Source organism: Mycteria americana, chromosome 6 (assembly GCF_035582795.1).
Source record: "Mycteria americana isolate JAX WOST 10 ecotype Jacksonville Zoo and Gardens chromosome 6, USCA_MyAme_1.0, whole genome shotgun sequence".
In the NCBI taxonomy this organism is placed as follows: domain Eukaryota; kingdom Metazoa; phylum Chordata; class Aves; order Ciconiiformes; family Ciconiidae; genus Mycteria; species Mycteria americana.
This window is the reverse complement of record NC_134370.1, coordinates 15,790,041-15,814,548: the sequence shown is the minus strand read 5'-3', so window position 1 is coordinate 15,814,548 and position 24,508 is coordinate 15,790,041. Positions and strand designations below refer to the sequence as shown.

The 24,508-nt window shown below is 39.4% G+C and overlaps 1 protein-coding gene across 5 annotated transcripts in view; it reads right to left on the bottom strand.

Moving 5' to 3' along the window:
* Positions 1-3,175: 3,175 nt before the first annotated feature.
* Positions 3,176-24,508, bottom strand: part of SLF2 (SMC5/6 complex localization factor 2) — a 35,804-nt gene continuing 14,471 nt past the window's right edge. For 4 of the 5 annotated variants that reach the window (XM_075504657.1, XM_075504655.1, XM_075504656.1 and 1 more), the window contains 15 exons: positions 22,293-22,375; positions 21,228-21,344; positions 20,793-20,960; positions 18,854-18,956; positions 17,298-17,373; positions 15,404-15,545; positions 14,846-14,954; positions 13,489-13,665; positions 12,819-12,916; positions 12,013-12,100; positions 11,384-11,506; positions 10,488-10,565; positions 8,651-8,737; positions 7,183-7,251; positions 3,176-6,019 (listed from right to left, as the gene is read on the bottom strand). In XM_075504657.1, coding sequence (XP_075360772.1) covers positions 5,984-6,019; positions 7,183-7,251; positions 8,651-8,737; positions 10,488-10,565; positions 11,384-11,506; positions 12,013-12,100; positions 12,819-12,916; positions 13,489-13,665; positions 14,846-14,954; positions 15,404-15,545; positions 17,298-17,373; positions 18,854-18,956; positions 20,793-20,960; positions 21,228-21,344; positions 22,293-22,375 — 1,554 coding nt within the window. In that variant the 3' untranslated portion in view covers positions 3,176-5,983. The remainder of the gene's footprint in view (positions 6,020-7,182; positions 7,252-8,650; positions 8,738-10,487; positions 10,566-11,383; positions 11,507-12,012; positions 12,101-12,818; positions 12,917-13,488; positions 13,666-14,845; positions 14,955-15,403; positions 15,546-17,297; positions 17,374-18,853; positions 18,957-20,792; positions 20,961-21,227; positions 21,345-22,292; positions 22,376-24,508) is intronic. The other variant, XR_012776139.1, reaches the window with a different exon arrangement.

Sequence of the window (24,508 nt, the reverse complement as noted above, 5' to 3'; positions counted from 1 at the left end):
TTTAGGCCATTCGATTGTCAAGCTCTCCATCTTACTTTCCAACATTACAACTATTTCTGAGCTGGAGAGATGCAGCCGACTTAGGGCCACTGCAATTTGTTCCTGTCCTATACACACACGTGCGGATTCCCTCCCAAAGGGCTAAACCTGTGATATAATCCAGCCTTTAACCGTTCCTGGAGCTGCTTTTCAAGAGGACACAGACAGTTTAAATTCCCCAGCTGAGATGTGCCCAGGGTACTCACTCGTCCTGCGCCGGGCTCCTCGTGGGTCCCCCTGCCCCGCTGCCCCGCTCAGCCGGAGAACATCCCCTCATCCCCAGCACCGAGTCCCTGCTGCAACACCCCAGCTTACTGTCAGCTCCAAACTGGAAGCGTCATCTCCAAAATGACTGTCGCGCTGGCTCCTGCCAGACTCTTAATTATGAGGAAGGCTGACACAGTTTCTCAGCAAACGACGTTCGCGTACTGTGGGGAAAAACAGAACGAGGGCAAGAGGAAAAATGGGCTAATAAGAGAAAATCAACTGGAGGGAAAAACACGTTGTGCTGTGCAAGCCTTAGCATAACAATGCTGGAGCCCAAAATACTGGGGAAAAAAAAAAAAATAGGTTAGTACACAGGGGAGGCAGGCAGCGCTCCACAAACGTGGAGGACAGCTGATACGCAGCGCAGCATCTCAGCATGCTCATCTGCCAGGCCTCTCCCCACAGCTTGGGTTAGGGCAAAGGGGACAGGTTCAGTTTCCAGCATGCAGATCAATGTGTCTGAGAGCCTGAACGATGCCATCTGAAGAGCCCACAGCCGCCCTGCATGATTTATGCTGCCTTTATAAAAGCCTGCAGCGTGAATAAAGCATGAAACTTAATGCCTAGCCATGCTTTCCCCACTACCGAGCCTGGCAGCTTTAAACTATTATTTTTAGTCCAACCGCAGCCTGGTGGCCAGCCTGGAGAGGAAAGGGACCCCCTGCTCCTGCCTGTGCTCCGAGAGCTGGGACTTTCATCTCCAAGCAGGCTTTAAGAAAAGGAAGCCCGAGACCCAGAGGCAAAGCCATGGAGCCTGCAAGCTGAGCCCCAGCTCACAGCACTCGCTGCTTGGGTGAAGGACATTCACCCAGCATCACAAAAGCAGCAAAAAATCTGTTTACCCTTTCTGCTTTTCTCTGCGAGAGGGAAGGGAGCATCGCTCGCCCGGCTTTAGGCAGCTGCAGCGGTGAACACAAACCCAAAGGGAAGCACTGGGAGAAGGGTGTGTGAAAATGGCCCCTTATCCGGTGGCCAGGAGCCCTCCCCTACACACCATACGGGCCAAACCTGCCTTGAAAAGCTTTAGGTCTCCCCCCAGGCTGATGACAAAGATGCCTTGATGACGATGAAGGGAACAACTCCAGTCGAGTTTCCATCCCCTCCCCTGTGACCTCCCTACAGGGAACCGGGAGGCAGCAGGGAGGCTGAAGATGGAACACTAGCAGCACCTCACCATGCAGAGACAGGGGAGGCATTCAAAAGAGTATGACACATCCAAATGCTGCTTAAAAGTCACCTGCAAATACATCTTAACCAGCAGCCTGGAAGTATGGAGACCAGCTTTCAGCACCCAGACCAAAATATCATGACAGGAAGATGTGAATGTTTTTCCTCTCTCACCACCCAGCCCTACTTTTGATACCAGATAAAATATTCCCTTTCAAATTCCTTACTGCAAAGGCAAAGAAGTGCTGGCTGAAAAAAGCAGCAGTCAGGCAAAACTAAAAGCACCTCCGCAAGGAGAAGCCCTTTGAGGAATTTACTTTCTCCTGCTGATCCTCCCCGTCAGCGGCCCATGCCGTTCCCCGGCACTGAAAGCCCTTTTCAACACTAGATAAGAAGGGGCCCCACCAGTAAAGCTGGCAAAACATCCACAAGGCAAAACATCAAGGTATTTCACAGCCCCGGGGGAAGATGGGCAAACAGCAATTTGAACATCACCAAGAGCGTTCTGATAACTTAAACCACAAGGAATGAGCTAAATCCACTAATGATTGTCTGACCTCTCTGGGCAGCTCCTTTGGAGCTCCAAGGGCAGATCCCACAGCAGCTGCCTAGGCTCCTACAAGCTCATCAAGCCTCTTCTCTGCTCTCCAGGCTGGCTCCCCACACAGTGCCCGGCCAGTCCCGAGAGCCTTTTCTCTTTTTCGGGATGCTGAAACAAGCTGTGATGTGCCAGTGCCAATAGCTGCCCCTCTGGCACAGCGGGGTGTTTCCCACTGGGGAACTTTGGGCAAGAAGTAGTTTCTCAAGAGCTCATAAGCCCAAGGACTGAATTAGGAGGATCATCTCCAGCAGCACCCTTTCTGATTTGCCCCTTCCAGTGGCAAAGAAAGTCACACGAACACTAAAAGCCAGTGGAAAGAAAAAAAAAAAACAACCCCAACAAAACACAAACCTGAGCCATACTATGCTATATATACAAAGTTCTCCTTGGAAAGAAGAAAAACAGACATACAGGACCGGTGTTAATAGTGTGGCTTGAAGTATTCCTGCTAGCGATGGGTCAGCAGAAGAATTCTCTAACCTAACTACCTACAAGCACTTGCTTGAATCTCCAAGAGGCAGTGTAGTCTCTCTCGCAGCCCACGTGCCTGGTGCCCACCCCTGGGCTAGGCCACCTCGGAAGACCCAGAGCTGGCTGCTAGACAATGCTAAGCCCAGGCACCTGTGATGGAGACAGATCTGGCTTGCCTGTGCTCAGAAACTTACCACTGCAGTATCCATCCCTCATTATTAAAAAGGTCTTTTTCCACACCGAAATGCTACCTCTAAAATCCTACCATGTAGCAATCTCACCAGCTGCTTCGCCGATAATAATGGCACATGTTTGTTCCAGTCATCTGCTTTTCCCAAAGATACTCTCAGCTCAACTGTCAGCTTTGGGGACTTCAGAGAGTTCCTGCAGCCACCGCATCAATGAAGCGTACGTGTCCTACTGACCTTCAGCCAGACCTACCTGCGAGCCATTAATCACTTCTGAAATCCCCATCCATTACCAAGTTCCACAACAGGAACAGTGAGAATATGAGATGTGCAAATAGTTTCACTGGCAGGTTTCTTCACCTTAAAGCCAGAAGTTGGTTTTTTTTGAAGCCATACAGAGACTTGTCAGGGAAAAAAAAAAAGGCAAAGAGCCACAAATGTATATTTTATAGTCAGCCTTTAATTTTTTGTCTGTGATTACGGCAATAAAGTGCACCTAATTTCACATGAAATGAAATAACATGGCTCTTAATACAGCCAACATAATATCAACAGATAAACCTCAGTGCAAAATGCTTATCTGAAGACAGCCAAAGCAGTTAAGACATTTACTGTGCAAACAGCCTTTTCCAATGCCTGTAACTTCTGGCTGGGGGCCAGTAAATGAGTCGGCAAAACACAACAGCAGCAGGTTTGCTATTTCATATCCAGGAGTCCTGAAGCAGCGCTCCGCTCAGCAGCCCCTTGTAAAGACTCTGCAGCGATGCTTTGGGATCATCTCTGTAAGGATACTGATGAGCTCCAATTCAACCCACGTCTAGACTTGAGCAACTGGGGAATTACTACTCAGCTACAAAACAGATGGAAGAAAAGTCCAGACAAAGTGGGAGGGGGAGAGAGAGGGAAAATGCCAGAATGTGTACACAGGCATTAAGCATGAAAACACAGGACTGGCTGAGCTAAGAATTACTTCAAGACCTTCTCCATTTATAGTAAGCTAATCAGCTGTGAACTCAAGAACTACAACATGTGCCCTAAGACCAAAATAGGACCCGCAGCCATTTTTTTGTGAAACAGAGCTGAGGCATGCCTGTTAGGGACATTTAATTAGAAAAGCATGGCTGGTTTTATTTTTTCATTGTTCTATTAAATAAAAGTAAATATCAAAGTGGTTATTTCATCTGGAAAAAAGAACCAGCAGTTTCAATGTGCTTTGAACTGCAGTACAAAAGCTGTTCATCTAAACCCCTCCCCTTTCCTTCTCCAAAATATACAGGACAGCAACTTCAACTTTACATGGTAAGAAAATATATACACATTACATACAGTAAACATATTCTGCAATTTTTTTAAACTTTATACAACATTAGTGAGAAAAAAATACAAACATTAATGAAATTACATACAATATATTCAACATAGTAAGCAACGGCTACCAGAGGGAAAGTTGATACACTATCAAAGACAGGCAGAGCAAAAGATGGCGTTGTCATAACTATATTAACACCACGTAATTTTTTTTTTTAGCCTAAAGCAGTTCTAGTTTTATAGATACCCTTTGAGGTAGATTCTTCCAATTCTTAAATAACATGTTGAGATTAAAAAAAAGGGATTTTCTCCCCCCCCTCCTCGCCCCCGAACAATGCCACGAGCATAACTTTTGTTTGAACAAAGATAAGCTGATTATCCTGCGAAGGGCACAGAGACGCTGCAGTCTTAGGCTAACTTTCTAACACTTGAAATGAAAGACAAAACATTTAATATGAATTTGCAAATAAAATACCTTTCCCGTAAGACATGTGTCCATTCTATAGCACTTCCTTTATATGTAATATAAATACTTAAATTTGAAGGGTTTGTGGGTTTTTTGTTTGTTGGGGGGGGTTTTTTAGCCTTATTTTACATTCTCATCTTGGAAAGTTGTAGGGAATTTATCATACAAGACAAGACAGGGTAACCTACAAAAATTAAAAGGAAACAGTATTATAAAACGCACATTTTGATATTATTAAAAATCCCCCTGTTAAGGGAGTCCCAGTTGGTGCTTCTACACAATACGTTAACTTTCTCTTCATTTGTACACACATCCTACAGACAAACCACAGTGTAAGATTTAAATGATGGCATTTGCACAGAGAGCAGAAAAGAAGATCACATCTTCTTTTTATTATTTCACAAACAGCTCTTGGAGCTTTGCGCACATACTGCGTGTGCGGCAAGACTTCACACAAAGGAATTCAGACCTCATACGGCTTTCAGCTTTTACATATGTGGCCAAATGCTCATCTCCCCAAATCTCCACTGAGCTTATATTTTACGAATAGTGTTTTCTCCATTTAGAGAAAGTGCTGAAGCCAGATAACAAATATAGATGTACTTGTTTCTTAAAAAGCAGTACAACAATACTACAGGTATAATAAGATCTCATTTATAACTTGGTCTTATAGAATCACTTCCTGTGCAGTCACATTCACTGCATAAATAAATTTATGTCTGAAGATGAGGAAGTTAAGTTAAAATGAATGCATCACTGTAATAACAAATTTATTTTGTTATTTGATAAAACACAACCACAGAGCAAAGAAGCATCCACTTAACTTGTTTGGGCACAGCCACCCTTAAGCTCTGTTTCTGCCCTCAGGTGAACACGGGAGCAGCCACTTGTTCACATGCAACTGCTGTATTTTGTATTTTTTCGAGACATTGGAGGATCATATCAATTCTGCTTTGCAGACTAACATGGGCAAGCAACTCTGTTATTCAGCCCAGTTCTGAACCACTTCTTCACCTGCTCGCATCAGGGGAGGTCTAATACTGTTTCTGAACTCACATTCCATGTCACAGGGCAGCTCTTTCCCAGCCATCCTAAAACAATGCTTGCAGGTGTGTGCTGGCAAGAAAACTAATACATACAGTTTTCAAATATGTCTTGTGATTAACAATGGAAACAAGAAAACTTCCCTCAGCTTTCAGTATGGTAAAATATCTCTAGGCAATTCAGACAGGGCTATAGAAATAGCTGGGGGTTTTTTTCAGTTTACCCACTTCAATTTTTCAGAAGTAGTGTATTTGTAGTAAAAGCAATGTTAATCAAATTAGGTCCTTCTGTTTCTAGTATTTGCCTGAATCAAGCTCAAGTTCTAAATCAGGTGACTGATTTCTTCTTTTCTAACCAAGGTGAAGCTCCATTCATTCTACATCTTCCCTGGTTTGAGTTTTTCCTGTTATTTTCCCTGAACTAGGCAAGATTTCATGAATCTGGCTCCCAGAAGTCATGCAGTTTTCCCTAAAGAGTAAAAACAAAACAGTAAACAAGTCAGAAAACCAATGATAGAAGTAAAGAGTAGAGTAGGCAAGTGCTTAGCTTGAGATCACCACAATGTGTTGCAAGTCCCTAGAATTTAATTCAGAAACACTTGCCAGTTTCCCTGTATGTGAATCAACTCCAAGTACCTCTGAAAAAACAACTCTGAAAGAACAGCATCATTATCAACTTCCATCAATTGCTAAGTAGCTTCTGCAGCCATGTGTCATTGTCTAATTCCCTTCCCCCTCTATAAAAAGAAATGTCACACACACTACAAACGATGTCTTTTTTGCACATTGCTGGGAGCGATTACTAGTCTTTACAGACAAATGGTTGATTACACAATTTTTAACTGAAATCAATACTAAGCATATATGTACAATTTAAATTTTATGTAAGTGATAACTACATTACTGGAAAGCTAAGCTTTTCCAAGACAGGTAGCTTTATATTCCAAGAAAGGACCCAAACAGTTGGCCTGATCATGTTACAAAAGAAACCTCACAACTCTAGACTGGAAGAAACAGCTCTGAACTCTGGATATCAGTAGAAATTATCCACCTATTCCACAAAGGCCAGCTAGATATCATGAAGGCAAATATTAATGAAAGATTAATCACAACATTATTTACGACTGCATACTTTTAAAGAGCATGAAAGGCTTTTCCTAATCATTGCCTGAAATTCAGCACATTCAAAGGGAAAGGAGTTATCAAAAGCCATAAAACGTATGTGGATAGAGCCTTGGACTCAAGTAGTCTCCAAGTCACATGCTGCCAGACTACAGTAGGAAGCACATCACTGCATTCCTGCCCCAACGTCCTTTTCGAAGCATCTGCTAATAACTATAATCAGAGACAGGCCCTGTGACTTGACTCAGTACTAGCATTTCAGTGTATTATGCAAGCCATTGACAAAAGCAGCACTTTTAAGGATAAAGATGAAATCTTGGTTTTATTGAAGCCAGCAAAGTAAGAATTTTAATTAAAATCTATTCTAATACATCTAAGTGTATTCCACAGCCATGCCATTTATGAAGAAAAAAAAAAATCTTTAAAAGAACATGCTATTTTCAAATGCTAAAAAATGAGTTAAATGCACCCTGCAATATGAAAAGAGAGAAAAAGGTTTCATTACAGTACCTGAGTAGGCCGAGTGGTTTGTATCATATCTTGCCATTTGCCATATATCCTAGCAACTAAGTCTTTTACCTGCAAATTCAGATTGATTAGTTTAGCCGTTTATGTTAAAAAAGCCAAAAATCATACCCCCTGACACTCCCCCCGCCCCAAATCCATAAAACCCCGGATAACTCAACACCCAAGGTTTACTGAGAGGGAACAATTTCACAGCTGGCACAAAGTATCACCACCTCAACTCCAACCAGATCCCTGTAATTTGGGACTCTGAATTCAAAGTCAGGTACTCCACACAAACACATTACAGGCGCATGACTCCCCATGTTAAGTGTTTGGAATCAGCACGCAAACCTCTGGCCTCCAAACACACACCTCATCCTTCAGGTGAGTTAGGTTTGTTACCCCAAGTCTGACTGTACCTAGAAAAGGTGCCTGCAACTGCAATCACAAAAGCCAACTATGCAGCACTGTCTGCTTTTGAAATGAATTCCTTATACATAAAACCATGCTTTTTCATAACCAATCACGAGCAGGTGTTTAATCCAAGCCATTCAGAACTGAGATTTGCTTCATATGCTGTGTTAAAACCCAGCACAGTGGCGTCCTCTGGAAGTTACTGTACTATTACACAAATGAAGTGACGGGGAAAAACAGAGTAAGATTTTCCCTTCTCAGTGCAAGAGCAACAGAAACAAAAGTGAAAGTGACCCAAGATACAAAAATCCAAGGCAAGAGTAATTAACTTGTTAAAAGGATCCATGCGCTAGTAATCTGGCTGAATAAAAAAAGAAAAGTCTTCTTGAGAGGTAAGGATGCACACAACTGCAAATGTTTGAGTTAAAGCTGAAGAAGCCAAGGCTTTTCAAAGTTGAGGTTGGTCACTTTTTCACTGATCTGATTTGGCTTGCTATGACAGCATGCAAAGCGTGAAAGTCACAAAATTAGGACTATCATTAGTAAGCCCCACACCACAAAGCAAATGAAAGGCAATTATCCAAGCTTGATGCTACATCACATACACTGTTGGCTTAAATCCACAACATTTTTAACTAACTCATTACGTTGAAAATAAGAGACACATGCAAGATAGGCTAGTTTTTCAGTCCTCTGTATCCGGCCCTGCATGTAGCCTCTGCTCTTAAAAGTAGAGTCAACTATCAGTGACTGCCAGGAAAAGAAACAGAGCAACCCTGTGGGTCTAAGAGTTGAGATGCCTGGCTAAAAGGAAGACAAGCTCACATTTTAGAGTTGTTAAGAGTCCTGTTAGCAAAAATAATATTTTCAGTGCATTAAAATGGGCATGTATTTATGTACATGCAAAGACACGATGCAGACAGAGAAACCAGAAAAAAAACCAAACAAACCCATGAGGAACTCTTAGCATTTCCAGGTCTGGATGAGGGAACAACACATACCAAGAACACTAAAAACCACCCTAAACCAAACAAAAAACCCAACTTACGTGTCTTACCTTAGTTCGATAAAACAGCCTTGCATCTTCCCTAATATCACATTTTATGTGCTTATCTAAGGCACCACAAAGCTTCAGTAAGTGTTGCTAAATAAAGACAAAAGTGTACAGCTATTTAAATCCTCCATACCAAAACTAAAAGCTTTCTTCAAATATTATTTTAATTTTAAAATTATATGCTTCAGTTTGAATTTTTTTAAGAAATATACAGCGAGGAAGGGGGAAAAGAAAGAAAACAAGATCGCAAGATCCTCTATCAGTTGCTGGTATGCACCCAATAAACCAGGTCCAAGAGCTTTAAAAAATAGTTTCAAAGTATAGCAGAGCTACACATCACAAATTTTAAAGTTCCTACGCTAATTTGTAAATCCTTTCTGTCCCCAAAGTAGCAAGCGCAGTGCCATTCAGATCTTTTATCAGCGGAAAAGTTCTGAAGTTACAATAGACAAAAAGAACCTTTTCAGTAATGACGCCTCAGGTAATTTTCCTTTGTAGGAATTGGCTGAGCAGGTAAAACATATCCAAAGTTTATGCACTGATCTTTTATTTCTCTCTAAGTTTCTGGTTACTTTAATAAAGCAGTTCTGCAATTTCATAATCTCTTGATAATGGCTCCCAAGATCTTTTACATTCTGTGAATTTCTTCATAAAATTCCTGTTTTCAATCCCTCACTGAATAGCTGCAAAGAGGCTTCGCTCTGCCGAACAGGTGAGACATGCTGAAATTCTACTTATAAACATTTGCTGGTGTCTCAAGACCATGACCATTTACCCCATCTAACCGGAAGAGGACCAGAAATGAAATAGTCATACTGTTTTATACAAAGTCTAGCCTGCACAATATTCAGCCACACCCCTCTTGCCACTTGATGGCTAACAGGTCAGTGAATAACAGACTCTTTCTTCGACTCTTTCTTCATTAAGAAATACAGAGACATTTAAAAAAAAAAAAAAAAAAAAAGAAAGAAAAAAAGATCAAGCTCTCCACAGATCTTCAGGAAGGCAGTTGTAAAAAACAAATCTCGAAAGATCATCACAATATAATTACTTTCTTTACCAAAGATGATTTTGTTTCAGATTACACTCTGGTTATCTTTTTGCATGGAGTAGGAAACCGAGACACTTAAGCCCCAAAATGTAATGAAACATTACTGCTTTACCTCTCTCAAACAGTTCATATGACAGATTTCTTAAAAGCCAAGAGTGATTCCATGGGGCAGCAGGGGTACGCAAACACATCGCAGCAAGCGACTCTCAGCAAATGATCACAGAAATCTGAACAGGATTACCGAAAGGCTAAGCAGGAGGTATTACTTAACAGACATTCACATCACATGGCACAAAGGAACTATCACTACAGAGAAGAGATACAACCCTAACTTTCACTTAATGCATGGCTGCACTCCAGCACAGAAAACCGTGATGTGCTTGAATGTATTTTACTGGATATTTTCAAAATGGTTGTCTTCTAGACTGAAAAATTTCAACCCTACTTCAAAAGTTCATAGGATCATTTCTGTGTTGAATTAATAGAATTTCTGTGTTGAGGTAATCTCCAGTTACTTTCTGAGAAAGATTAATAAAATAAATGTCTGCTGATCCACAGCCTTATGTTTTGAGGTAGTTCCATCTGCATAAATGCAGAAGAGGTTTCCTCCTCTGCAGTAAGTGCAGAGAAAGCTCTTCTGCATTTACTTTGCCCCAGAACAAAAGTTTCCCCCAGTGCTATTATCCGCTGCTGATCTTCTATCACATGATAGCTCACACCAAAATAGACCAAGTATGCATGATAAATAGTCTTTTAAAATCTAAAGATCTAGCCACTGAAGTTACTTACCCTTTGATTAGAATTTACAACATCAAAGAAACTAGCTTCACTGACTAGATGAAGGAGGATGTAGATTAGGTAGTATGCCTGGAGAGAAATCAAAAGAGCTTTAGCAGTCAAAGCACAGTCATAACTCTTCACAGCTAGATACAGCACTATCTTTGCTTTCTGGAATGATTCTTCCAACAGCCAGATCAATGGACAAGTATGTCTACACATTTGCCTAATAACTAATTTGAAACAGTACATTTATATATTAGAAACATTTTAAAACAGTATTACACTGCTTTAAGTTACCCAAGTAATCTACAAAACTTTCTGTAGTTTTAATTACTGAAAATTAAATTCAGCAGTTGGCTTTATTTTCCCATCACCTACATCCAAATCAAAATACTGGCTAAAAGTCAGTCTACATGATAGACTCAAATAAGCAAACCAATATTCAATTTTTGGATGGATGGAAATACTACATCTTTCTAGTATCTGTTTATGAGAAAAGATTCATAAATCTCCTTCTGAAGCCTGCAGGTGAAGGTCTGGCTCAGCATCAAACAGTTTCCACTGATTACATCAGAAGGAAGGTAGGATGGTCCTCTGATTACAGAAGACTGGACTCAAGACATCCATGTGACACAGCCATTCAGAAAATCTGACTATTTCCCTGCTTGTAAAACAGCCTAATACAGCTTCCTCCCTCACATGCTACTTCTTTCCTTCCTCCATGACTATAATCAAAATTGAACATGAGTAACATTTTAATTATACAGATGAACAGCAACAAAATAGTGTATGTACAGTTCTGTGTACAGAACTGTCCTCAGTTAACAGAAATTAAAAGAAACATTCTCAAAATTGTAGAAGGTGCATGAAAAGACAAATGCAAAAGAGCACTATCAGCTATATACCTCCTGTTCTAGTTCTGTATGCAGGTGGTCTCCATCGGCATTCTGCTGCTCCAGTCCTTCTCTCATCTTCTTTAGTAGATTAGAAGGTTTCATGTACACCAGAAACTGGTGCAGAAGAGACATCTACAGATACAAACATGAACAAATTGGACTGGTTTACTGGCAACAGAAAAATTGGAAACCAAGAACCACTACAATATTATTTGTCCACTAAGACAAGAACATAAAAGGGATTTTTAATTAAAATGGAAGTTTTCATGCTTTGGGTAATTTTTGACTATTCACAAACTAAAGTGTTTGTACATTGCCACAATAAAAGATCAGCCCTACAAAAACAAAGAGTGACTCTAGATGAACACAAAAGGAAGAGTGAAAGAAGTATAGATCTCTTTCCAAAATCTAAAATGAATGTTTAGGCACATAAACAATACTGCACTTACAAGCTGCAGAACATGCAGGTTACACACATGTGCAAATATACTTCTAATACTAATCTAAACTAAAAATTACTAGTTGGTCATTTTGCAAGGTTCTTGAAAATAGGCTTACAGTATTAAAACAAAAACCACAAACAATAATATACATATTTTCTAAACTTTCAAATTACACACACAACATATATGCAGTACCTGCTTGTCACTGTCATCAGGTATTTCTACATGCTTTTTATTAAGAAGCTTTGAAATTATCACTAGGCTAAGACGTCTTCTTACTTCCCTGAAAAACAATTAAAAAAATTAATTTCCCAGAGAATTTCTTAAATCCACACTGTTTCTACAAAGTGTATGAGGCTATGCATGACTTCCCTAGACATAAACTTGCCTAAAACTATTAAATTGGATTTTCTGAATATAGGTGCTATTAAACTAGTAAAGAGACTAGTAAAATTTAAGTACCCTTATCTCATTGTAGCTTTTCTTCTGCACAAGTAAACACTGCTAGATGCTTGCTTCCAAGCCTGAAATTGAGGACTGAATTCTTTCTCCTTGCTCAGGTACATTATAATTTATTCATTTCAAAGATACAGAACTCATAACAGATTGACACTTAAAAGCAGACATGAATCACCCAAAGAAAATTTAATTTTTGGTCATTCAGACAAGCATTAGAGTAGGTGATGGATGTCAGAATCTGAAGTTAAGTCTTTCTTTACTATAGGGTACCAGGAAGTCCGCAGCCCAGAAAACTACACATAAAATGTAAAATAACCCTTTTTCACAGCAGAAGTGATCAAGCAGCTATATATACACAATAAGAATTGCACATACATCCGTAACATATGAGAAAACCCAAATACTTTTTTTTTTTTAAAGCACCATGTAATACCTATTGCATTTATCAGACTTTGAGCTTATACAAATAAATCAGCTGCTAATGATACAAATAAATTAGCTGTTAATGATACTACGCATTTCTGATGTTATGGTGTCATTACCGTCCACGTATTATCCAGCTAGGCACCAGCTGAACCAGCCACAGGAGATTATGGTGATGACTGGAGAGTTCACTCACTGCCAGGCAGAGCTCAGGCATCTTTAAAAGAACAACAACAACAAAAAATCCTGATACTGTAGAATGGATATGGTGGGCATTTGTTTTATTTGCAAAGGAGTACACGTCTACTCCCTAGAAACATACACAGCATAAATGGTAAAAGGAACTGATCTAATAAGAGATGATGTGCATAAAGATATTTCTGCATTGCACCTGTAGTTAAGTCTGCCAAATACTATTTTACAGTAGGTAGTTGCGATCAGATTGCTTTTAATGACATTTTATCAGCTTAGTGCAATCGTTTCTTCTTTCTTTCTGAGAGCCATTTTAAACATACAGCTATTTTAGTAAATATAAGATTAAGTTCAATACAGAAGTCCCCTTGCAGAAGAGGACAGACAAGCATAATGTCATGCGACAAAACCCCTCTCGGTATACCCACCCACCTCCTAGATCTCACACAAATCCAAAGCTCCCAATTTGTTCATATTACATTTTCAAGCAGTATTTTTCTGATATGTCAAAAAAATGAAAGCTTCAAAACAGAAGTTTCTTGAAAATTAAGTTGCAGTTTCATAAATCTAGTACAAGAAAATTATTTATGAAGTTACCTTTGTATCCCAGTCTTTTATACTTATCAGAAGCTTTATGAAAAGGCACTGAAAATCTATCAAAGGAATTTGCTTTAACTGTTTCTCCAAGCTTATTTTAAACAGCAATAGAAGCAGCAGCAGTATTTCTTGATCAGTATATCCACCTTGAATTACTGTTGTACAGAAACCTAGAAACTTTAAAAGAAATAAAAAGCATTAAAATCTGAAATTGTTTTAGCTTATTTTAAAATACGATGAAAACTTAAGTTTTCCACCCTCACACTAAAATGCACCTCGAATGATACATTGTTCTTGCAACACTTGTGTACTAACATCTCCCACTAACTGCACTCTATTTTTTTTTTTTTTTTTTAATACCTGCTGGAGGCTGATCTTCTGAACAACGGCAATATTCCCTGGACATTACAGGAGTAGGAAAGATCTTTCTCCACTGCACAGATAATCCTCATCTAACTGAATGAAAGACTGACAGACTTTCTAAATACACAAGTAATACTGAAAACATAAATCAAGAGATTTTTCCCCACCCAAGTATTATCACATGGGTTACTTATAATATGGGATGGTGTGTGTAAATGAGAACACAAATGAATCAAGATATGTGTATTCTGTCTTTAGTGGAGATGCTCCGAGTGCTTCCTCTTGAACTAAGTCATTTTATAGTTAAAAATATCTAAAGAAATGATGTTAGGAGGATTCAAATACTTCCACAAGGAACTCTGAAATCAGTTATAAAGTCAGTATTTTCACCATACAACCTTTAAGCACAGAGAACTAGCCTGTGAAGTGTGACCAGCACTCATTCAGCCTATGGTCTCACGAGACACAGTGCATGGATCTAACAGCTCACTTCCACAGAAGAGTCAGTCACAGCTCCACCTGCCCTCCATGAGCGCCTGCCTCATTCACCTTGTGCTGCAAAGGGACGGATCGCATACCTCAGAGCTGCACTAACACACCGAGGCAGCATAAATCATACCACCCAACATCAACTCCCCTTCCCATTTCCACTGGAACACGGAAATGGATAGCTGCTTCTACACGAGGGATCAGAGACGTTCATAAAGTGCCACAGCTGGAAAAGGGAGGCAGCAGAACTAAGCAGTTGTGAGCGAAGCCAATGGAAGTCAGGAAACTCTAAAGTTTGCAACAAGCCTGCAATAATCTCTGCTGAATGTGAAGCTGAAACCCCAGGATAGCATCTACTCACAAAACATGCCCAGGACTAGATTAAGACACCGGGGTTTTTGCTAAAAACCGAAACAAAGCAAACACCACCACCACCCCACCCCCCCAAAAAAGCCCCAAACCAAACCCACAAAACCCCCTCCCACACCAACTGGTGTTTTCTCACCTTAATCACATTAATTAAATTGTTTTCTGGTAGACTGGAGAAGGCTGGACTGGCAGAGGTTAGGTCTCCTTTTGGCTGTTGTTTACTCACTGTTTCTTGCATCTGATTTCTAACAAGAGAGACACTAATCTGAGCAATAAATCAACAATTTAAAAGCCCACAAAGCTTTATTTGCATCAAACTGAAGAAAAAAAAAAAACCTGCATGTTTCAAAATGCCTTCAAATCAAAACAATCCTCGGTTACAGAGCACACACATCTATCTCAACTTGTAACCAATTACTTACAATTCTGCCCAGCTATTTAGGCAACAATTCTTGTAAACCTCCATTAGGTAGGTGCAGGACAAAGGACAATGCTCTGGTTTGCTGAATCCTTACCTGACAGGCATTGTTTGAAGTTCTGGCTTATTTACTAAGACCTGAGCTGAGAATTTAAAGAAGAGTATGGCTTGATGGAAGGGAGGGGAAATAAAGGAGAACCTTCTGATTCTACATTCTAAGCACAAGGCTTGATTTCACAGGATCTAAGCAATAAATATCAAAAGGAAAACACTTACAAAATATCACACTCGTTAAAGTTGGGCTGAAGATGCTGCAATGGAAAGAGAGATCTAAACGCAACACCCATATTGACAAAAACAGCTGACACATCAGCTAGTGAAGGAATCCATGGTTTAGACTGTTCATCACTGATGGAAGCTACAAGTAAAAGACATGGAATGGATTAGTTTTAAATTTAGTTCTTAGCATTAGTTCCTTTTAAGGGAAACAAATAAGCTCAGCAGTCTGCATCAATTCCACCAGCTCTCATCTCAGAAGAGCTGGTATATTGAACGATATGCTTATTTTCAGAATGATGGGGGGGGGGAAAGTAGTCTAACACAGTATTTTATGCTAGAGAAACATCTTGCCTATGTAACAGGTGAATTACTTTAAAGTTCCACCATTTTCCCTCACAGCTCACTCTCATCACAGACAGCAGAATAAGCAAGGAGGCAATATTTACTTTTAAGAGAATACATAAATTACCGTTCTGTGTAGGTACAGGTAAGAGGGTGTTATCACAGTGGGACTGGAAGTGGAGCTAAATAAGATTTGAAAACAGGCAAGGTTTCTAGAACAGAAGAGCTAAACAGACGGAATTCACTTATTTGATAGAGATAAGAAACAATTCTCATTGCAAAAAGGGCTGATTTGTATGATGACTTGTACCTGAAAGTCTGCAAACTGTACAGAGGATTCTCTATAGGACGCTAAACTAGCAAGGTAACATCAAACTAGACGCAGTGTTTTCCAAACAATGACAGAAGTCACTAGAATTCAATTTTGTGCCTTAGAGCTAAGTTTGTAAGAAAAAAACCAAATATAATGGAACATAACACTCAAGACACTGCAGGTTCAGATCTCAATGTTCAATTCAGTAAAAAAACAACAACAAAAAAGATGCATCTTTAGTTAAGCACTGGAACAGAATGTCTCAATTGTTTAAAGACTCCACAGTTGGCAATTTTAAAGTGGTTAGACAACTTTCCAGGAGCAACTGTAGCCTATTTGATCCTGCTCTGAGGTCAGAGATCTGCTGGGATCTCTCCCAGCCTTAATTCTTTGAATGCTCATTCATCAGCTTGAACTGTTCATTCAGAATCAAGCTTAATGCCAACAAAGCACAAAATAAAGGAGGCTACATTCCCTCTCATATCAGCTCACAATCTGATTTCAAACAAGATTCAAAATATGGGGTACAATTTGGACAGACCTGAGCAAGTACTTCAAGAGAACTGCATTACTTTAACGATGTTAACTGGCAGGCTTAAATGAATTAGTGACTTTTGATGGGTCCGAATAAAGTGAAGACATGGAGAACATACAAAGGAACTTGTACTGGAGAAGTATTTGAGAGTACCGATGAAGGAAGGCAAAACACACAAGACACAAGCAGCAGTGTGGGCTGAAGGAGATCCTTGAAAGTTTTTTGTGCAGGTGTATGATTCTTTTCACTTTTGCCATTTATCTGGAAAGTAAACTATGCAGTGCTACATACTGGGTATGACTATGTGAAAAACATCTTGTAGTCCTTAAGCTATGAAATGAATGTCTGCATCTTCCAAAGTAAAAGATGGAAAGGAGAGTAAACTTTTGAGCAGACTGGACTCCTCTTCAGGTCAATTCTATTTGTGAAATAGCAGAAGTGAGTTTAAAAGGCTCTGTACCAGATGCACTGCTTTGCAAATACATGCTAGCACCACATACTGTGGTACAGCTTGCACACACTCAGGGAAGACCAACTCCTAGCATTTGTGCATTACATAAGTAACAGAAGAGCCTAGATTCATGCCAGAATCACAGAACAGAGCCAGTGCCTTTTACTTCCTCCCCAATACCTTTCTATACTTAACAGAAGGGAACCTGCCTTCATTCAGGTGGTCAGTTTACCATCCTTCAAATGCTCACCATTTTTTAGTGTTATCTCCATCAATCTGTCTAAAATCTGGGTGGAAACACAATAGTCAGGATGAACAGACATCATCTGCGGAGAGAAAAGAAGCTACATGTCAAACACCAAGTTGCATGGTGCCATCAGTTTTCTGTTAATTAAAAAAATAAACCACTCTTTGGTAAAATAAAATAAGAAACAGTAACAGGAAAAAAAAAACCAAAACCACAAAACCCCAAAGCCTCTAAAGCAAGATACACCAAGGAGAAGAGAATATTGTGAATATTGATTATTTCAAGCAGTGCACACATGCTAGGAACACTTTAATTATTTGCAATATCAGAATGCTGTAACCCCATGTTGAATTTGTTGGTTCATAAGAAGGTACTGAGGGTTAAAAGAATGGGAAGTATCATGTATCCCTTCGGAACCCATTTGCATCTGTGATCAAACTGAACTCATTGATCAGGAGCAGGAGCAACAGAGTTAACTACAACCTTTACCAGTCATGGATAAGTTGAACATATGCAATCCTAAACTGAAACAATGAATTCTTAGTTTTTCATAGAACTCTCAACTACAAAAACACGGCTAAGAAGTACAGTTCAGGTTTCCTGGAGCACTTCACTAGCCCAGCAAAAAACTCTTCTTTTTCTCCCCCAAGTGCTGGACAGTTGCCTGCTCTGTAAGTGAGCTGCATTGGCTCACACTTCCTCCTTATTAGAGGAACACCAGGGCTCACAGAAGGAGTGGAAGGCAATTTTTTACTGGCTGGAGGGAAGGACATGGAGGAGCAAAATATTTCCCTTTTGGCAAAAGCAGAAAGCCAGTCAACAGATCCAGGCTGCAATTTCACAGGCGGTCCAGCTTTCTTTTTTGTTTCAGACACAGTCAGAATGTGGTAAATAATAACAGAATGGAGGTTGGAGAGGGGCGTTTTTGTGAGTAACAGAACAATGTAAATTCCTGGGGATTTAGACATGGACACAGACATTTAGAAAGCAGACAGCCACCACACTTCCTTTCAGAATGGCTCCAGACTTTTTTCTAAGCCATAGTGCACGTCAACCTTTTCCAAATGAAAATTATTTGATAATGCAGGTATTTCTGATTATTTACAAGGCGATATATGTAGAAATTGTACTTTTGCATACTGCAGCATGTTTGAGGGTTTTTTTGTTGTTGTTTTTTAAGGGTGAAAGAAAATAACATTAACATTTGCTTGTGATTTGGCCCACACTATTATATCCTGAAGTCTCTTCTCACTTAGCATGTACTGTGCCCTTTTCAAATGCAGTAACACATATGAAGATGGACAGGGATGTGCAGCTTCGCAGTCACTCAGAAAGTGTGGAGAAAAGTTATCCCTAGTGTTTTACCCCTAGGGGCAATCAAAGTATTTCAGACTGGAGAACAAATCAGAACCCAGAAAGAAAGATTTTTTTTTACTTAAAAGTTGTTAACCTAATGCAACAGATTCACAAACTTGTTCTGATTATTCCTGCTACAACTGGCTTCCGGGAAGAATGTTACACATGGACAGAGTATAGCTGCATGAATAGTATAGTCCTACCTGGAAAAGCCACTTTAGAATTGGTATGGGACACAAGATACAACTGTAAGCAGAACTTAGAAAACCATTAATTGCTAAAGAAAGCTGCTGTGTTGCACCAGAACTGTAAGACAAAGATGGGGGTGGGGAAAGAGGAGAAAAATCGATTAGTGGTTGAATCAGCACTTTCACAAAAGCATAAGAACTTCCCCACCCCTCAGATCATCATCAACAGCAAAGATCTGAACATCCAAAACAGATATTATTCTTACACTCTTACCTATATGAAATACTACCGTAATTAAACCTTATTTGCTATTTAGAACAACTATCTTTTTCTCCAGAATGCCATACTGTAAAATTTGGAAACATTTGTATTATTAGAGAGTAATAGCTTCAAACAAACGCTGATTTACACTATTGTACTATGAACCATTATGCCAGTCTACACAGACGGGCTGCTATGCTCAATGAGACCAGCGAATACGATTTTTTTACTGTCCCATGACCTTTACCAAAACTTTTAGAAGAAAAGAGGAAAAAAAAAACCACTACAACCAACTTTCTTTGACATTTTAAAAATCTTTTAAATAAAGAGTCTGAAGGCAAACTAAAGCAATTAAAGTCAAACAGTCTAATCCCACTGTGCAAATTTGTGAAGTGCAAAAAGTAGCTGTTGGAAGAACAGAAAATATGTCATTTTTATTACTGAATTATTTTAGCTTTAGTCTTCTTTAGAAAGTCAGGTATGTCATAAGCAGCTGAATTAATGATATCCAGTTTCCCACATACCCTTCCTTTAGTCTCCTCTGTTCTCAGTATCTACTAAAACAGGCAGCTCTGTTGAGAGATCTGTGTCCTAACTTCTCCACATACCCTCTACCTGTCTGACTGAGCAAGTGGCTAGGAAGACACCCATGTGCCAACTGGACAGCCAGTACATGCCAGCTGTGCCAACTGGGCAGAATGCATAAGCAATTAAATCATAATTGCCTTCTGCAAGGGATGATTTGTTTAATTCTCATTCCTCCAGTCACTGACTTAGAAGATGCTTTTGAAGCTTATATCCTTGTTATCTTCAAAACATATTAATGAAGAGGCCTGAAGTCAAAGGAGTATATCACAAACATGACTTCCTCAAGAGATGAGGAGAAGCCACCCTCCTCCTCTTCACATCCACAATAGCACATACACATGTATACAAAATCCTTTAAGATTAAATTCTCTCAGTTTCACTGATGCAAGTTTGGAATAAAATGCCAACTGAAATAACCAGATTTTTTTCAGGATTTGCACTTGTGGTATTAGGCAAGAATTTGTCCAGCTATTTGTAGCCTGACAGCCTCATAAATATAGAACACAAATCCCTGTGAGTTACAGAACATTTGTGTATATACACAGAGACACACTGCTGGCTCAGTGACTGAATCTAACAGATGTAAGAAATCGTGACTTTCTGCAATCCTCATTAAGTGGAGCCCTAAGTCTCAGGCCCATTCCGGACAAAAACACAAGTGTCTTTCTGCAGACATAATGCAACATTTGTGGGTCACAAAGCAGTTGACCACAAAGGTCCTCTTTCTGTCTTGGGATAGTTAAGCTGTTGTTCATTGTAACATTTCACTTCCGCATTTATCTTCCACAAACTGGTCAGATTATCAATGATAGCCCAACACAGTAGAAATATGGAAGAGGCGAGAACACCTATTTTTTTCCTTATGTCTCATTTAAGATGTTTTTTCAAGGACTTCAAAGGAGGAAAGAAGGAAGCTTCAGGTAACAATTCACTGTTCTGTAAAACTAACCTGGAAAGGAGAATTTCAGGGAAAGGGAGTCAGTCTTGCCTATTTAGTAAGATGGAGCTCATTTGCATGCAAAGATACTATTTTATCTCAAAAAACTGCTAACACTGAAGAAAACTGTACAAGTAAACACAACAGAGTGAAGAGGATATTCTTACCCAAGAAGGAGCTTCTCTATAGGATTTTGAGGGATGAAATGAAAATTCCTCAAGTCAAGGTTATGTTGATTGAAGATTTTCCCAGAGGTTGATAAATCAAATATATCTTCTCCAGGGTGGTAGTCAGGTATGGCATGAGCTATTACTGAAAATCTCTTTATAAATGCCCTGTAAAATTCAAAATTGCTTTTATGAATTTAAACATTGAGAGGCTCTTTTCCAGTTGAGACAGTTATTTTCAGATGAACAGATCAGCCTTATGTGAAAGCTGAATTGTTAAAATAGAGTAATGTTGAAGAAAATCCACCCAACCCCGAAAGACAATAAAAATGGTTAACATTAAACATATTAACAACAACTGATGGAAAGAGAGATTAGGAAAAAAGACTAGAAAAGTGAAGAACTAGATTTAATTGGTTTTGGAGTTGGAAGGACCTGTGCTCTTCTGAGAGATCTTCATCTCCACTGGCATTCTCCTCATCATCTCCATCTGAAGAATCAGTTTCCCTTCCTTGTATGGCTTCCTGTAACCGCTTTTCTAGTTCATCTACCCTGAAATAACAGTAGCAGCAGAACATATCATCACCATTTAGTATTTACAACAGAAGACAACAAAATTTAAGCTCTGAATGTGAACCCAGGAGTCAGTAGCCAATTACGCACGGCAAAACCATGTGAGATATTGCATCTGTGCAAAAAACAAGCATGTTGCTATTCCAAGATACAAAGTGGAAATTCATTAGGCTTTGGGAAACATCCAACAGCACAATCAATCACTAGTTTGTCAGAGACAAATACACTCAACCAACTTCTGACAGAATTCTTTGTAATTGCACAAAACTTTCAATCTTCTGGGGTTTTTTAATTTTTTTTTTAAATGCCACACTAGCATTTTATTTGTTAAATAGTATTAGTTATAGGAGTATTCACTACTCCATAGTCAGTCAGCCCGTAGTTACTAGGATCAGATTCTTTAATAAAACCAGTTAATCACACATGCATGCCTATCACTACCACTTGCCATCAGTACAGACACCCAGATTGCACTTTCTAGCCAAAAGATCTCTTGCAAGAACACTCATTAGTTCTGTTCACTGAACTGTGTAACTACTCAAATACAGATAGTCTACACAACTTTGGAAACCAAAACTGAGCTACAAATGCCTTTGAATAAACTAGTACAGTAAGTCTACATAAATATTTGTTTCATGCCTGACCAGCAGCTGGTAGCTGGCTCAGTGACCTACAACGAAGGCATTAGTAAATTTAGTCCAGCTCTTGAGGAGCAGACAGATGTATCACAAGTCGCTCATCATTGCTTGGAAGGAGCCTGTCATTCAAATTTTACAGTTGTAGGTCCCGTCAGATGTATGTTGGTGGCAACAGCAGGCAAAGCTTAGCTTGCTGCTACCCAAACTCCATCAGTTTCGGGGAGACAAGGTAAATCTAAGTTTCTACAACTCCATCCCAAATTTTTCAAAGCAGCTTTAAGAAACAGACCTTTTAGATTCTTCTTTCTCCTTCAAGAGATGTTCTAAGCTGTTCACATATGACACTTGGCTAACAACAGGCGGCTTAGAAAGCTGTAAATGAAATAGTAAGAAATTAAAAAAAAAATACCACAAGCTATCAATTCATTCAGACAACAAACAATCAAAATAGAAACCTCTGCCAATTTTAATGATATTTTACCTGAAGATAAAAATTCAAAGGAGACCCTGAAAACTAGGATGATTAACAGTTTAGGTTTCTCAGTCTCTTGAAAATTTTATATAATGGTCAAATCTCTCTCAGTGATTAATTCAGAAATAACTGTGCTTCACAATGGATCCGAACAGCAAAGCAAGTCTCTGCGTCTGTCTCTGGGGATGACCTCCAGCTAACCTTCACAAAGAGCATTAGCATAAGAAGCCTTTTACCTCACAGCTTTATTATCATCATCCACTGAGACCCTGGGAATCCCCATTCTCATGCATAAGACATGAAACTCCAAAAATGATTCAGTACCTCTTCGTTACTTTCAGGAGTCCCTAGAGGACAAAGCACCAGTGTTTGCTAAATCACCTCCAAAATCATCAGACAAAACAAAGTTTCCAATCAAAATCCTAATACACACCCAAATTAAGAAGCTAATAATAGAATTAAAAACCAAACCAAAACAACGCACAAAGTCTTAACCACTAGCAAAATTAGTTTGTTTTTCAGTAGCCAGTGTTTTATTCAGCTAGTAGCAGACAACACAGATTTGAAATCTTTTATGGCCACGATTCAGTTCTTTAGACAAGCACTGCCCTTCTGACCACCACCTCCTTAAATTGCAAGCCTCTTACTAGCAACAAAGCTTCTTCCTATGAACTCCTTCATTTTAGGAGAACACAATTCAGTAAGAGCATACCCTCTCACTAGAGATTTTCTATTACCCAAAGGTAAAAGAAGTTAGTTTAAGAAGTTAGAGTCCACCTGCTAATAAAAAAGCCAGTTAATACAGCATTAATTTTTGGTATTCAGAGATATCTTTCAAATGTAACAAGCAGCACGTCTTTGTGCGAGAAATCTTGTGGGAAAGCTGAAGACCTCTTACCTTATTTTATATCTGGTTAATATGCCTAGAATGACTTTTGAACTGAGGAATCAAGATTTTATTCCAATGTGCACATACACCCCTTCTTACAAGACAAGAGAAAAATGCTAGTATATGCAAAAACCATAGTCATGGAAATTTTGGGACAGTTCTTAACTGTTTTGTCTTACTTGGCCATTAAGTATGCAGAAACAGGATAGGCCAAATGTTTTGATCCATTCACGTTCCACAAACATTTGATCTAGGCTGCGTCTGTTTATCAGTCTCAACCATTAATTATGTACACATGTTGGTTAAGATTGTGGAATAGGTATGTAACCACAAAAGTCTGATCTATAATGTGCTTGCATTATTAATGGATAAGTAGAGATAAAATAATTATGGCTGTTCAGTATCTGCCTACAGAGATACTCTGTAAGAGAAAGTCTGTTAACAAATAAACCATTTCAGAGATTTAAAAACAGGAGGAGACAAGTATGAGAGTATTTATACAGGTATTCTGCTAACAGCAGGTTTGTTTTCTACTGTAGAAAATAGCGTTGGGTTGACCCCAGGTAGCAGCTAAGCACCACACAGCTTGTTCATTTCCCACCCAGTGGTGCAAGGGAGTGAATAAGAGCAAAAGAGAAAACTCATGAGTCGAGACAAAGACAGTTTAATAAGTGAAAGAAGGGGGGTGAGGGGGAGAAGAAAAAGTGATGCAAAGGCAATCACTCAGCACCTCCCACAAGCAGAAGGATGCCCAGCTAGACTCTGAGGAATGGCTACATGCCAGACCAGCTCCCCTGCTTGGTTTTTACTGCTGAGCACGACACTATGTGGCATGGAATATATCCCTTTGGTCATGTGGGGTCAGCTGTGCACGCCACACTAAGTCCTACTGCAGGATCTTCCTAATGAAAACTATTATTTTCCAATAAAAACTTCAAAATCACAACTTATTTGACAAGCTGTTATTGAACAAACAGGCTAGCTTTTAAAAACACAGATCAATTCACCATAATACCCTGTAAACTGTGATTCAAACACTTCTTCATCCATCCCTTGTGAGAAGTCATTCAGCTTTTTGAAATCCTTTCAAAGACTTCCAATTTCCATGAAATTCAGCCTCAAAGAAAACATCACACTTACAGAT